General features: G+C 35.5%; 1 protein-coding gene across 4 annotated transcripts in view; it reads right to left on the reverse strand.

Annotated features, from left to right (window-relative positions):
- Window positions 1–243: 243 nt before the first annotated feature.
- The window catches only part of btsz (bitesize), a 129,072-nt gene continuing 112,654 nt past the window's right edge, over window positions 244–16,661 (reverse strand). For all 4 annotated transcript variants that reach the window (XM_088261925.1, XM_088261921.1, XM_088261922.1 and 1 more), the window contains 6 exons: window positions 13,737–13,876; window positions 10,068–10,262; window positions 8,441–8,695; window positions 7,557–7,741; window positions 5,478–5,686; window positions 244–3,017 (listed from right to left, as the gene is read on the reverse strand). In XM_088261925.1, coding sequence (XP_088118051.1) covers window positions 2,884–3,017; window positions 5,478–5,686; window positions 7,557–7,741; window positions 8,441–8,695; window positions 10,068–10,262; window positions 13,737–13,876 — 1,118 coding nt within the window. In that variant the 3' untranslated portion in view covers window positions 244–2,883. The remainder of the gene's footprint in view (window positions 3,018–5,477; window positions 5,687–7,556; window positions 7,742–8,440; window positions 8,696–10,067; window positions 10,263–13,736; window positions 13,877–16,661) is intronic.

The raw sequence follows: 16,661 nt of genomic DNA on the forward strand, positions 1-16,661 counted from the left end.
CAATAATGGTTTTGAAAATTCTCACACATAATAAGATGTTTGCATCTTATTCACCAACCAACATTCATATGTTTTGTATGTTTATTCAACATACACATCACATTGACGCTTGGATTGTGGTTTTTAACAGTATGGAAGCCATTTTGTTAGAGTTCTCTGCTTTCGATCAACACCAGGAAAAAAACCTCTGGTGATGAGGACACTGTTACATTCCTTTTTTTTAATAAAAACTCAAATATTTCAAAGTAAAATGTTTATTGTTAAAATATTTTATAAATAGATACAATCCTATCAAATATCTTTAAATTGTTATTTGTCACATAATATTTGTAGATTTTCAAATAAATAAAATTAAATGCAAGTTTTTTTTTTGAATACCGGTACATAACACAAAATCAAATAGTAAAATTACAAATTTGCATATTCATAGCTATGAATGTAAGATTTACTAACCGAGGCGAAGGTGGCTTAGTGTGAAATGTCAGTACAGAAATTTCGAGTATTTGTACTAAAATAGCCTTACGCCAGCCAGGTGAGGATGCGTTTTCTTTCAGTAAATCCTATTTGTTTTGGTAAATCCAGACAAAATAAAAACGGCAGGACTTAATTTTTCCAAGAGTTATTCAAATTTTCATGTCGTTCTACACAAATGCTTCACTACCCCGGTGGAATGTTGTCGACAATCCATAAATCAATAAATATTATTCACAAAACACGAACTGGGCGAATGGCCCAGTTCGTGATATCAACATGACAAAACACATGCATCTTACGTACGTGTGAATACATAACATATATCGCTCACTCCTTTCAAGAACGTCATAAATCAAAAATCGTCAATTTTCAGTTGTGCATGTTTTCGGAATGCTCAGAAAATGTACTATATCCCAGCAAAGGCGGAATATTTTTAACTTAATATTTACCCGCTACAATGCAGAAAGTGTTGTTTTTGCATTTTGTAGAAAAGGTATTGTTTAATTATTTTTTTAAATATAGTAAATATTTTTCGAATGGAGAAAAAACATTCAGGTTTTACTTAAAAAGATCTGTTGCACAGTAAAAAGTTCAATAAGTGGCTTGATATTTATTTTTAATATATTTTATTATATTTTTAAACTTTAAAAATGATCTCCTGAAATATCAAGTTTTTTGATTTATGACGTTCTTGAAAAGTGTGAGCGACATGTAGACCTGAAACTAGAATATTAATCCCTAATGACCAGAGGGTCTGTAGGTCTGTAGATCCCTCTGAAGAGTATGATTTTTCCGGATGTATGAATTTATTTAGTGTAGATCTACTAATGTCTGCCTCTTAGTGATTTGCGCTTTTGGCTACCGCAATAGGTCTCAGGAGGTCAGAAGAGCTCTATTACTCGACCTTTATTTGATCTTGTCATCAGTCCAGTTACCCTGAACCGATATCTAAACCGCAAAATCCAATTAACAATCAAGATACTATGTCTATGTGATGTAGTACCCTATGCACAGTAGTGCGCACTCCATAGTGCGGATGAGGGTTGGAAGAAGATTTACTAAAACAAAACGATCGTTGCAATGGAAGTCAAAATGTCGGATAGAAGATATATTTTGGAATAACTAAAAAAATGCACACATTTTATAAGAAAGTAATAGTTGTTTGACCAAAATGAAAAAAATAATAAATATGTATTTAAAGAAAAAAAATAAGATTGCAAATTTCGTTTATTTTAAGTCTACGCATATTTGATAATGTCAGATTTTGTTGGTTTTAAAAAAATAACCTTACTTTATGTACATAAAAATAGAGATCTTTAAAATTTCCTCTGAAATCTGTAAAGTAATTTATTTGTAAAAATAAAATAAAAATATTCATTTATAAATACATATTTTTAATATTATTATAATAGTAGGTACTTTTTCGCGTAAAAGTTTAGTATGCAGTTAAAAATACAAATGAAAATCCAAAATGATTTTCACTCTTATACTTTTTACCCTATTCAGGGTACACTTATAGATTTAAATCAGAAAGTAAATTAAAATAAATTTGCTAATCTAATCCGAGTTATTTTATAAAAATGTGAATTCTTTGTACACTAACACGAATATACATTTGCTTCTACTGCCGGATGTTTCAATAGGCAATCCACTCGATATAGAAACTTGGGTGATTATTCTAGTCATAGACACTCTGAAGAAAGAAAAGCTAGAGTACTTTGGCCATTTTATGTGAAGGGATAAAAATACCTAAGCTAATACGAGTACACCTACTACGAGCCTATTGATTTTCCTCCATTTCCTTGTGTACTTCACCCTGAGCTTCTTTACTTACATCATTAGTACTACTTGGTCCAAAAATGCAAAAAAAAACGTACTACAAAAAAAAATGTCCCTTACTGTGTTTTGGGTTTAGACAGCCGAGTATTCATCCTGTCAAAAAAAATTGACATGCGAATTGAGGTGAAAGAAATAAAAAAGAAAAATAAATATTTGACATTGCGAAAAAAAATTGTAAAATACATGCGATGTAAAATAAAGAGAATTTTATTCCGTTAGTATTTGAGTAAGTCAATATGTTGGCGATGGATATGTTTAGCATTTTGCAATTATGTACTGTCACTCGTGTCATTTGTAAACTGAACTCTATAGAGTGGATTACTTAGCGAAACACCGTATACCTCTGTTAATTTAATAATACGGTATATACAAAATTCTGCCTAATCAGTCTGACTTCAAACTCGATTTCCCACAGTCGGAGCATTCACGAGGCATCATCTTTCCGCCGCCTCAGTTTCCTGAACGCAAAACGACTGCGGACTTAACATTATTATCAGAAAGAAAAGATATCAATCACAGCTTTGAATCAGTAGGTCAGGCCTCTGGAGAGAGGCTCCGGCGGTGCCGGGGCTAGTTGTTGAGAGAAGACCGCAGCGGCACGGAGCCCTCCACCCAGAAGTTGGGGCGCTGCATCATGGTCTGCCAGAGAGTCACTTCCTTCCCCATACTGTCCATCCAGGGAACTTGTCCCCCCATGTGAGTTCCTGAAATAACCAAATTATCACTTTCTTTACATGACCAAAATGACTCGCAATAATTCAATAAGTAGGTGACAGCAAAACACATCTACGAAATTAATTTCAAGAATACAAAATAATTGATTGTTGTAATACAGGCAAAATAGAGGTCGGCAAAATAGAGGTCGGTGAAATGTAGGCAGAAAACAGATCTCCTGGCTCCGGAACATAAGAGATAGGGCAGGGATCAGGACTGACGAGGCACTATTTAGAGATGCCCAAGATAAGGACAATTACTCTCAAGTGATAGAAGAAGAAGAATACAGAAATACAAATCAGAAATACCCCCTTCACCTTCTTTTTCGATGCCCAATCTAAATGCAATCTAAAATAATAAATAGCTTTTGTAACTTGTTAAAAATGTATTCTACTTGTAACATTTAGTGCTCTATGCACTGTTGAGTGTGGCTCAACATTGCATAGAGCACTGCATCATATAGACGCAGTGTGGATGGGTCATAGCAAAGGCAGGTAGGACTGTGAACTGGCATCGCGGATTGGATTCCGCCAATTGCCAAATGAATTTGAGAAATATTTATTTTATTTCACATCTACCTTCCCTACCCTTACAATTTTACCTGCAGACAAGCCTCTGAAAATAGAGGCTCTACGGATTATTTCTTTAAAAAAAAGCAAAGTGATCAACCCAGCACTTCAGGTGCACATTTAAAAAGAAATGATAAAATAAAAACTAATCACTGACACAAATATCTTTCCATAAAGTATATTTTCAGTTCATTAATTTGGGATTCCTGACTGGGTTCTATTTTATATATGTCAGGCAGCTGGTTAATTTGGGTATAGGCTATATATTTTTTATTTTTTTTATTTATTTATTTATTTATTTATTTTCATAATACATAGATACATTCAATATACATATTCATTTCATATACACATTTATTATACGTATTACGGCTCTTTAGGCATGGCCTGTGTTGAGCCGAATACTAACATGGTAATACAAAGTTTATATATATTTTTTTTTAATTTTTAATATACATATATTTTTTTTAATGATTAGATTATAAACATAACATACAGGAGATACAAAAATAATTTATGTTTTAAGGTTTTTCAGTGTGATAATTACACCTGGACTTTAATTAATTCACTTTCCACCTTGTCCCTTCCAATGTTAAGTAACCATCGACGGACACTGTTCTTAAAGACCTGATCACTCCTGGAAATCTTAATGGTTTCGGGCAGCAAATTAAATATTTTTGGAGCAAGGAATGAAAAATTTTTTTGGGCAAAACTTGTTTTAATGGCTGGGCCAATGTAGTTTTTATTTAATGCTGCCCGGGTTCGAATAGTTTGTTGCGTTCTAACCTTTTCCATTTTATTCCAAAAGTGAATCAGTACTTCCTTGACGAACAGTTGCCGTACGTCTAGTACCGTATAGCTTGTAAATAGCTCATTGGAAGGGTGTGTCGAGTTACATTTATTTATTATTCTTAGGATAAGTTTTTGTACTTTGAAAATAGGGTCTAGCGTGGTTTTGGCACCTCCGCCCCAGCCAATAATTCCATGTAGAATTATAGATTGGAACAGAGCGTAATAGACCTCTTTGAGGATGGAGGGATCAAGTATGCTACGCAGCACCAAGAACACGTGTGCTAATTTTCGTAGTCTTGGTACCAAATACGCTACGTGAGGTTCCCAGCAAAGTCTTTTGTCTATGTATATTCCTAGATATTTTACGCTTTTGCATTTTTCAATTGGTATACATGGACAAGATGGGTAGATATTTTGACAAGTATGAATGTAAATATTTTTATCACTAAGCAGAGGAATAAGGCTAAATTGGATACATTTTGTTTTTTCGATATTTAAGGTAAGTAGATTTTGTTCAAGCCAGAGTTTAACTCTGTTTACTCCAGTGTTTGCCTTCTGGTATGCTGCGTCCCATGAAGATGCTTCATAAATTAGGACAGTGTCGTCAGCAAATGCAATTGTTTTTGTAGATACAAAAGATAAAATATTGCAAGGACCTTACTCCAAACTTAGTTGTGTTTATCGGCTCCACATGTATTTTTTATGTCTAACAATGATGAATTTCTAACTATACTAATATACTTATTTATACAGTAGAGTCTCGATTATCCGACCTAAACTGGCCGCGATCAGGTCGGATAATACGGAAAATGATAAAAACAACATTGAAAATGTGTTTATTTTATTTGCACATCGAAAAAAATTCAAATATGTACATGTAACATAACTGAATATAACGAACTAAAAACATGAAAATGCACTTACGGCAAAGTATTCAAATACACGCATATGTGCAATCGAGTAAAGGAAAGGGGCATTGCCCTGGTAGTTCGGATGACTCGGAAAGTCGGATAACTGTAGGTCGGATAACCGAGACTCTAGTGTAATATGTAGTGAAAAGTTGAGGTATGGTGTAGAATTGTTGCTCACCAGTTCCGAGTGAGAACCTGACTCCGCCCATGAAGTCGTTGGAGCTGATGAGGTCCCGGTCCCACACGGAGAGCTCGAGCGCGCGCTGGCCAAGCTCCTGCAGCGTGAGGCCCCGGTAGGTGAAGCAGTGCTCCCAGCGGGGGCACAGCGTGCGGCGGCACACGCCCGTCTTCTGCTTCACCCCGCGCCCCCGTTCCGGCAGCAGGTAGCTGCAAACAACAACAGTGTCAACACGAGAAGGCCCATCACCCATTATAGTGGAGACTGACCGGAGTCATTTCGTCGTAGCGTAACACGCAACGATGCGAGCATTCGTATAGTCAGTACATCGAGCCGAGCACGTTCCGAGTACTTCATCCGATGTCGGATGCTCACCGCGAATGTTACGTTACGAAAAAATGCATGCTACATCTAACAAACTTTCAAATGACTAAGAACGAAGAAAAACATTTTTTTACCATTTTTTTTAAAGTTTTACATAGTATATACCACTATTTCTTAAAATCTACTGTTACACGTGTTTCGATGCATTACTCATCATTTTCAAACACCGTATACGGTGTTTACTAGGTAAAACTTAAATAAAAAATGGATAGATTTTTACCACAAAGTGATTGCCGAATCAATGAATGAAAATATTTGATTTTTGACATTTTATGGAGAAACACTATTTTGAGTGTATTCAAAGCGTTGTTCGCAAATGCTGTGAAAAAGTCTATTTACACATTGTCATTGGGCTATTTTTTCATCAACTCTATTTTATATATGTTATTAATATACTAATTAGTATCGCATACTTTTTTTTGTTTTTTTTCTTTATTTTTTAAATTCTTAAGTTTTATTAAATTCTTTTGCATTTCACAATATATTATAATGACGACTACAAAAAATATAATATATTCTATTAATACAAAAAAAAAGTCCCACAAAGGCATGGCCTGTGTGTGGGTATACATTATATTTTATGTTATAATAAAGAGCGCTGGCAAGAATACAATAAATATTACAAATAAAATTAGATTAAAAATGCTAATATAAACTATAAATATTTGATTTTAACAGAAAACAAAAAATCAAAAAGACAAAAATTAAAATGAAGTTAGCAAATATGTACTGTATGAGTTATACGTTTAAAAGAATACCAATCACAAATAACCTAATCACAAGTAACCGCAAACCCAACTTTACAATGTTTTTTGGCATCTCTCGCGCTCTACCAAAAGTAAGCAAACAACTGTAAATAAAAGACGCTTTTAAGCGTTTCCCGCAAACAATATGTTTATATAAGGATATGGAGGAGAGTTACAGGGCTAGTGACTTTATACATTGTGCAACTTGCACCATTATGCCCACTATTGAACATCCATATTACTTAAACTCTTGGAAGTTGTATGTATTGAGTATCTTAACTAATTATCACGTATGGAACTGCCATCTGTTGAGAACTTTGTAAAGTAATATTAGCTTTGCCCTTCTGCCCATAGGTGAGAATTGTTTCAAATTTATTTTCTAGTATTTCAATTTGTATACTTTAAGTTGGTTATTAATTTTTTTTACCAGATTTAACCACTGGGAGCCATATATCGAGGATATATTATGTGTACAGATAGGAAGCATCTTTTTATAATGGACAAAATGGAGAATGTTGCACAGTGTACAAAGTGAGCACTTAAATCAACCAATGACATGTTTTAAGACTTTGTTGAGACTTGAGATATACTTTATATTGAGGTAATATAAGTTAGGACCTTTGTTTTAAGTTAAATGATTGGCAAAGAGACTAACAAATTGGGCATAATTTGGTGTAGATCAAGCAATTTCTTTTTTTTTTCAAGAAGTCATAACTTATTTCGGTTTTGAATTAGATCATTTAATCTAACGACGCCAATTAGTGCACACATTTCATTATGTATTGCGTATTTTTAACTCCTTAAATATTTAACAATATTCACATCAAAAGACAAAGAAATATAAACTAAAAAAAAGTCATGAATACCATCCCAGGAAACTATAAAAGTAACATTTTCCCATCAGTCACACCTTTACAATGACACGAAAAAGCAGTTTTTAAATAATTACCTTTTGCAGAAGACATCGCACAGTCCATTGGGTTTGGTCGCGCAGAGATTTTTGGCTTCCTTGACCAGCACGTGCAGTGTCCCCTTGGTCCGCATGTTCAGGGTACTCCCTTGCTCCGGGACCTCGAACTTCAGGCCGACTATCATGTCCCCCTTGTTCCCTTGCTGCTCTTCAAACTGTTCAGTCTGCAATAACATAAAACACAATAAACAATTGTTTTTTTTTTGCACTGCCTAATTCGATTTTGAAATCAGTACTTTTCTTATTGAAAACTGAACAGATATAAGATTTTAAAAGGATTCAGTATCTTAATTTTAATTGACAGAAAAATTAACAATTTGTGATATCTTAAGTTGTTTTTGACCGCAAAAGTCAGAATCACAAAACTTGTAACCTCAGTTACAGCTATATTACCGTAACCTACAGAGTTTACGTATCCTATTAGTGATTTGTCCACCTCCTTAGTGTAGTAGTTGACGCATTCAACTACCGTGTCGAAGGACACAGGTACCCTAAACTCCCTTCTTCCTTTGCCTTCCTTATTATCATCAATTTGTAATTTTTATAAATATTTAATATAATATAAAGTAGTTGCTTAATAAATAAAGAAGTAATTCGAAATTTAGGTTTTTTTTTATTAAAGCACTATCTACCCTCTAATTGCAAACAGCTATATCTACCCAAGCTCTTTTGCCTAACGACGGCCAAAGTATTTCGAATTTTGTTGAGTAGATAGTATTTTAGTATTAATCAGTCTTGAAATAAAAGCGGTTAGCTTCAAAACCGGTAGACATTAGAATGATAAAATATTTATAGTGATTTCAAAAGAAAGTTTTATTTTAATTATAAATATAATATAATAAACCAGTGGGGGGTGTACTCACCCTCTCCTGCAGATTGTACCACTTGGGGGTGGGGTCGTCGAACACCTTGTCCAGCAGCGGCAGCACCACCTCCCCCAGGAAGTGATTGCGGCCGAACATGTCGGCGTGCCACACGGACAGCCAGATGGCGCGCCCGGGCAGCGCGCTGAGCGGCTGCACGAAGCGCAGGCACTCCTGGAACACGGGCTGCAGAGTGTGCTTGCGCACCTTGGTCTTCCTCTTACCCGTTTTGGACTTGTCGGGCAGGAGGTATACCTGAACAGATGAACAAAGAAAAACATATCAAATGAGATTCCATTAACCTTTAGCCTCCCAATGGTCCTTTACGGGACCGCGGATTTACGTCGTTCAATGCCCGCCGGTGCCATACAAGACCGGTGATTGTGAGGAACTTCCCTATTGGATTATACTGATTCATCACAATAGTATTCAAAATATGAATCTAAGCTTACGTAAAACTGTATTTAAGATACCGATCCAACATTTTATTTTTGGTTCCGATAAATATTTCAGTAATGATGCTTAGTATTAGTGTTTATACCTGCATTACAGGGTTGACTCTTGGGAGATGTGTTGTGTTTTATTATTATACAGACCGTAATAAAACAAACCTGCTTTATTATGGTCCTGCTTTATTATGGTAAATTACAAACAATCTTTTATTTTGATGATGCTTTTTATTTTACCTAAAAAGGATGACTAATTTTAGAAATACAATTTTTTTTGAAAAAGTTACGCGTATGTAGCAAGTCGCGCGAATATTTCACAAAAAAGCCAAGCGACGCATAAAAGCCTAAAGGTTAAATCAAAGATATTGTACGAAGGTATGTAGACCCATTTATAACTGGTTTAGGGAAATATGTATGAAAAAATATGTATTATGCAAAGAGAATAAAGGAAACGAAGTATTTATTCACCTTTTGACCTGTTAAGCAATCACTTTACATACTTTACAACATTTTGAGTGTGTGCAAATATTTGTTCACAAATCTGGATTAGCTCAAATTATAGGAGTTATTTTTCATATTATTTTTTGACATGTCAACAGTTTTAAAATAAAATTTGTAACATTAAAAGTACCAAGTGATCAGTGATCAATTCTTTTTTTATAAATATAAACGTAGTGATAAGCATTCCATACCATTTGTGAATATTGCAGAATAAAATGTAAAATCGAGAAGTGACTTTTTCAAACCCTTATTCGCACCCCAATGGTGCATAGGGCACTGCATTATCTAAACACAATGTTATCTTGATCGTTAACACACTAAGGAAAGGTGATCAGCCCTCCGCTTCAGGTACCAGTCCAGGGTAATATTAGTATTAGAGTGAAAAATGAGAATCGGATCCGGAAGGGTCAGCACGCTCGGCTCCAGAACGGTAGCCGAGCGTGCTGACCATTACACTATGGAGGCGGAATTTAATTTTACAGTGAGTGATTAGTTTATTTATTTTCCATCTTTATTTAAAAGCGGCTTCTGAGGAGCAAAAGTAAAGATTTTTGGGCGCACGTAATAAGTGCAATCCACCTATCCCCATACTAAGAACTCATTTGTAAGTTGTGTTTTTTCTTTTCATTGAACTGGTCCACTTTGAACATGTTTACGGAATATAGGCACGCCGTTACCTTGACATAGGGGTCCGATCTGTTCCTCTTGGTGTCCACGGGGGCCAGGTCTCGGCAGCGCTTGACGTTGATCTCCAGCGCGCCCATCTTGTAGTTGTAGAGCAGGCCGAACTCCACCTGCCCCTTGACGGTCACCGAGCCGTAGTTGCCGTCGCCCGCGCCCGAGTACACGCTGGCCATGGACTCGGAGCGAGTCTGGAAACATAATCGTTGCTTCAATTCCAAATATTCAATGAATCTTGAGTACAGTAAACAGTGAGTTTCTGCAAACAAAACTACAGTATCGAACAGATTAATTGAAACAAAACTTTTTTACAACATTTGGAGTGTGTCCAAATGCTTGTTCACAAAATCTGAATTATCTTCAATTACAGGAGTTATTTTCATATTATTTTTTGACATCTCATCAAAGATGAAGAAGAATATGGAAGTCTGGGCATTTACAGCCCCGTAAATGCCCAGACATTCATATTCTTCTTTATCTTTGATGAGATGTCAAAAAATAATATGAAAATAAAAATAGTAATTGGAAATAATCCAGATTTTGTGAACAAGTATTTGGACACACTCAAAATGTTGTAAATAAATTATCTGGTCAAATTACAAGCTTGAATAATAAGAATGAAAACGATATTTTCTGGCGTTTCTCACGTGTGTGATTATAATCCAGGATTCGGACCTCACATACTGATATAAGAGTTTCTGCTTAGTAAAAAACTTCTTTACAACTCACCAATAGATGTCTCTAGTGAAGTTCTAGTGATTCAACAACAAGGTTTTTAAATTGGTTCATATATATAGAACTTCCAAGAATTATAGTAGTGTGGTTGTCAATAATGGATAGAATTGGTGAATGTTACACGTGTGTAAAGTGATCACTTAAACCAGCCTATGACGTAAATGCCCAGTCTTCCATATTCTTCTTCATCTTTGATGAGATGTCAAAAAATAATATGAAAACTTTTTTTGTTGTATTCGTAAAAAGTTTTGTTTAATCTTTTGTTTATTAGTTATATCACAAATTAATATTCAATATGATCTCATTTGGGCTCAATCGAAGATATTACTCTTCTTGGCATCTATTATATAAGGTTTTGGCACGTGGAAGCCATTTTTTTCGTCTCAAAACCATACCTAAATTATGGACAAAATTGGCTATTCTTTTGTGCAATCAATTTTAGAGAGTCGATTCTTTCAGATTGCCGATAGATTTTCAATTAGGTTTATGCCGGGCAAAATTCTTGACCAGTCCAACACAGTTTATTGTTTATGTGTGAAAAATTTCATCATTTTTTGGATTTGTGGCAGGGTTAAATCCTGCTGAAATATTCCATTACTATTTGACCTTCGTTTTTGTATCTCTGGTAGTATCTTTTCCAGTAGAATTGAGTGATACTTCTCGCTATTCATCATCTCAGTCACTGAAAGAAGCAGCCTTGGTCCATAATACGAGGAACACCCCAAAAACATTTTTTAGAGGGTGTTGAAAATATGAAGAAGAAAAATTGTTTCGATTAATCTGTTCGATACTGTATATGTATATCTGGGGAGTGAGTTTTTTTTTCTTAATTTTTTTTTACTTTTTATAATTTTTATCATTTTCAATGTTATATTATACAAACCCTTATCCGCACCCCAATGGTGCAACGTGCAATAAACGCAGTGTTATCTTGATCGTTTACACATGAAGGAAAGGTGATCAGCCCTCCGCTTCAGGTACCAGTCCAGGGTAATATTGAATAAATATGACAGTGAAAAAATCACTTATATTTATTCTACCCCCCTTGGGAATCGAACCCGGGACCTCCAGAACGGTAGCCGAGCGTGCTGACCATTACACTACGGAGGCGGACAATAATAACAAGGTTATAAGCAACATATTTTCTTTAACAAAAAAAATATTTACGACTAGATAAATTTCAAACTTTGCTTTAAACCTTTCCCTTATGGTGCTTAAAAGTTTCATGTGCAATACTGATTGACATGCATTTTGTCCACCATTTGAAAATGTGATTTAAAAACGGAAAAAATGTTAAAATTCCTAAATGTTACTTTTATTGACCATAGTTGTAGTTAAAATGAATAACTTTAAATAATTATACTTTTATGTAATACGTTATTATATAACGGAGAAATTAAAACGTTCTGAGCCCGCATCTACTATATATAGGGTTATCCAATAAGAGGTTTCATTTTGATATTTGAAAAAAACTGGTATATTTTAAGATAAATTAATGAATATTTATTGCATTGTTAAGAGAAAAGTATGCGATTAACGATGGAAAACGATATCAGCCAAATGGCCGCCATGGCTACAACTGCAGTACCATATCCTTTTCATGAAATTTTCCATGACCAATTCGCACATTTGCGGCTGTATGTCCTCGATAACTTCAAGAATTCCATCTTTAAGGTCTTCAATCGATTGTAGAGCATTGGCATAGACCTTATCTTTCACGTGGCTCCAAGGAAAAAAGTCTCAAGGTTTTAATCACAAGATCTCGGGGGCCAACTGTGATCACCTCTTCATGAAATAACACGGCCAGGAAATTTTTGTTGCAAAATTGCGTTTGTTTCGTTGCTTGTGTGGTACGTAGCGCCGTCTTGTTGAAAATAAACGTCGTCCACATCAATATCTTCCAATTCCGGCCATAAAAAATCATTAATCATAGCTCGATAGCGCAACCCATTCACCGTAACAGTTGCATCAGCCTCATTTTCGAATAAATAAGGTTCAATCACACCGTCAGCCCAAAACCGCACCAAACGGTGACACGTTGAGGGTTTTGATTCTTCACATCACCAAGTTGTCCCAACAGCTCAAATTTTTTAACAAGTTTCACTATTGCTGGCCGAGAAGGCGCTTCACGAAGAACAAAAAGTGCTTTAGTTTCGCGAACTGTGATTGCAAAATTTTCACCATTTCTGTAGTGAATTTTAACAATTACAATGCGTTGTTGAAGCGTGTATCATTGCATTTTTATTAATCGCGTAGTTTTTACTTGTCAAATGTCAAAAGATGACAGCTTCAAAAGTGGCAGCTGCCCAGACAGCGGGCTATTCAAAATGAAACCTCTTATTGGAAAACCCTATATTATATCGATATTCTTATTATTAAAGTTGAATTGTAAATATATACATTATAATATCACCAGGAAGAAAAGGTTAACCATATATATTTTTTTATGGTTTTTTTCAATTGGTTTCAACAAGCACCTGTTGATTTTCAGGGATGATTATGTACATTTCGTTCCCTGAAGATGACAAGGTGCTCGTCAAAACCGGTTGGAAAAAAAGTACCAAAAATAAAAGTGGTTAAACAATGTTTTTAAACAAAGTATTCTCAATATTATTAATATTTAAAGCATTTACTTTATGGCTAGTCATTTTTACTTATTTTTTTTACAAAAGTGTTAATAATATTAGTATATAACCACTCACCGAGATTTTTATGTCTACCGGTTTCGAGACGTACCCGTCTCTTCGTCGAGACAATCACTACCACAGCATGCAAACAATACCACCCTTCACCACCATAGCACCATTTACACACTTAAAACTACACAAAATGTTTAATTTTTGGTCGACCCGAAGACCAATGTACAATGTTGGTAGTTTGGGTATTTTTAGTAAAGTGTTTTGCTTATACTGAACAAATAAAAGAAATACCTGTAGACCACTCCGTGTGTGCATGGCGACCAGTCTATCAATATCATCTTCAGGCTCCTGCAGGGCGGGCAGGGGCGGCGGCGAGGCGGGGTGAGGGGTTGAGGGGGCGAGCCCACTGAGATCGGCGGAACAGCTGTCATCTGTAATAAATAAATATAAAATAATTTAAGCTATAAAATAATTAAAGTGAATGATGGAAACAGAGTGAATCGTGCACTAAAATCAGTTTTAGCAAATAAAAATCTATCAGCGGAAGCTAAACTGGCAGTACACAATGGAGTTCGGGTTCCAACCCTTATGTATGGAAGCGAAGCATGGAGTTGGCAAAAGAAGGATGAAAGCAGACTGAATGCGGTCGCAATGCGATCCCTCAGACGAATGTGCGGCAAAACGATGTTTGATAGATGTGCGAATGATGAAATAAGGAAAGAATGTAAGGCTGAGATAAGCATTATCGATAAAATTAAGAAAGGTGTGTTGAGATGGTTTGGGCATGCGGAACGTATGAGTGAAGAAAGAACGATCAAACAAATTTATGAGGCGAATGTAGTTGGAAAAAGAAGCAGAGGACGACCGAGGAAAACTGGCACAAACAGGTATGTCAAATACTTGAAAGCGGCCGGGTCCGGAGTCGTAATAATCGTCGGGTATGTATGAGGAGATGCATGAATGTAGAAGAGGCAAAGAATGTTTTCAAAGACAGAGTGGTGTGGCGTTCGATTCTCTCTGCCTACCCCTGCGGGGAAGCGACGTGATGGTTAGTTAGTTAATTACTTAAAATATAAATCGAATAAAATATAAAGTATTAAGTTTATTCACAACATTTTGGGTCCAAATCCTTGTCCACAAATCTGGGTTTCTCCATTAAAGAGTTATTTTTACATTTTGATATCTCAACATAGACGAAGAAGAATGTAGAAGTCATAGACTGGTTGATGTGCTAACTTTGTGCATGTGTAATATTCCCAGATTTATGAACAAAGATTAGTTTCAAAATTGGAGTGTTGTTGTCAATCGTGGGTAGAATGGTGAACGTGTTACACGTGCCGATGACAGGTCATAACCCAAGTAAATACCCAGACGTCGATAAAATCTTGAAGATTAGATAAAAAGGTACCTAATCATATTTATAAAACATGTATTATGCAGGAAAAATAATTTTAAAAAAAAATAAGAAAACAGAATTCGCTCACTCCTTTCAACAACGTCATATTTCAAAAATCTTTAATTTTTAGTTGTGCACGTTTTCGGAATGCCCAGAAAATGTACTATATCACAGCAAAAGCGGCATATTTTTTACTTAATACTTAAAAAGTATTGTTTTTTTTTAAATATACTAAATATTTTTCATATGGAGAAAAAACATTCAGGTTTTACCTAATAAGATCTGTTGCACCGTAAAAAGTTCAATAAGTGGCTCGTTTTTTAATTCTAATACATTGTTTTATATTTTTAAACTTTAAAAACGATATCCTGAAAAATCAAGTTTTTTGAAATATGATGTTGTCGAATTGTTAAAAAATATCGTGGTCGGTACTGGCAGTACCTATTTTTTATCAAACAAAGTGTATCATTGCATACATAGCTGCGTATATCCGCTTAATCAATCATACACGCAAAATTATTCAATACATAATGTGAAAATACATGACGGCTAACGAATTGAAACATTGTAAAAACTAAAATCATGTCGACTATGGATTTAAAACATGCTGGAAACTTAAATCATGTCGGTAAACGAAACATAACACTTAAATCATGACGGCTATCGTATCGAAACATACGAAAACTAAAATCGTGACGGTTATCGTATCGATACATGGCGAAAACTTAAATCGTGTCGGCTAACGAAATTAATTGAAACTAATTTTAAACTAAAATCTTGACAACTTTCGAATTAAAACATGCTGGAAACTTATGGCATGTCGGTTAACGAAACATAACACTTAAATCATATCGAAAATCGAATCGAAACATGACGAAAACTAAAATCATGATGGCTATCGAATCGAAACATGACGAAAACTAAAATCATGACGGCTATCGAATCGATAACGTATTGTAAAAATTTAAATCATGTCCACATACGACCACAATAAAATATATTGGACAATACTAAAAGGAACATTATCACGCACCATCCGGTATGTAACTAATCTTGATTTGAGGGGTGTTCTTGGCCTTGCGAGTCAAGGTTCCATCGTGCTCCAACTTGTGCAGAAACGCATCTCGCGAATTCAGCACATCGCTCACAAACTTGGCCGTGTTCACGGTCTTGTCTCCTACTCTCAGCGTGCTGCAGCGGCTCGACGACTTCTCCACTTCCGCGGGCGTGTTGATCTCCTTCTTCACCAAGACGAACTCGGCATCCAAGTCTTCGTCGCTCTTCGACGACCCGAAGCACCAAGGACAACAGAGGCGGAGCATCTCGGGACGCCGTTTCTCAGGAGGCTTCCTGTTATTTTCTTTGCTCAAAGAAACCTGAGTGAAGACGTTTGACGAGGCCAATCGATCGATATCCTCGTTTGACGCCGTATTCGTCGAAGAATGGTCGTTGAAGAACGAAGAATATTTAGACGAATCGCTGTTCTTTCGATAGCTCATCAACTTTGGCATCTTACGGCGACAATCACCATTTAATTTTTAGCAAACTGCGTCACTTTTTTGGATACTTTTTTCACTTTTTTAACAGCTCTCGATATATACGACACCGGATTGCGCAAACGGTAGCGGGATAAACAATGCTACAGGAATAACGGATTTTGTTTTAAATACAAGCATTTCCTGGGTAGATTACAAATGAAATAATTAGCCGCTGATAACGTCACCACTAATATCGTTTACATTAGAGAGTAACTTAACGTTAAATTAAACTTGAGTAACAATCGTTCCGCCGGAATCTCGACACTTAAATTTGGATAACAA

Source organism: Brachycentrus maculatus, unplaced genomic scaffold, assembly GCF_059751285.1.
Source record: "Brachycentrus maculatus isolate JH-2025_06_01 unplaced genomic scaffold, ASM5975128v1 h1tg000169l, whole genome shotgun sequence".
NCBI classification, from domain to species: domain Eukaryota; kingdom Metazoa; phylum Arthropoda; class Insecta; order Trichoptera; family Brachycentridae; genus Brachycentrus; species Brachycentrus maculatus.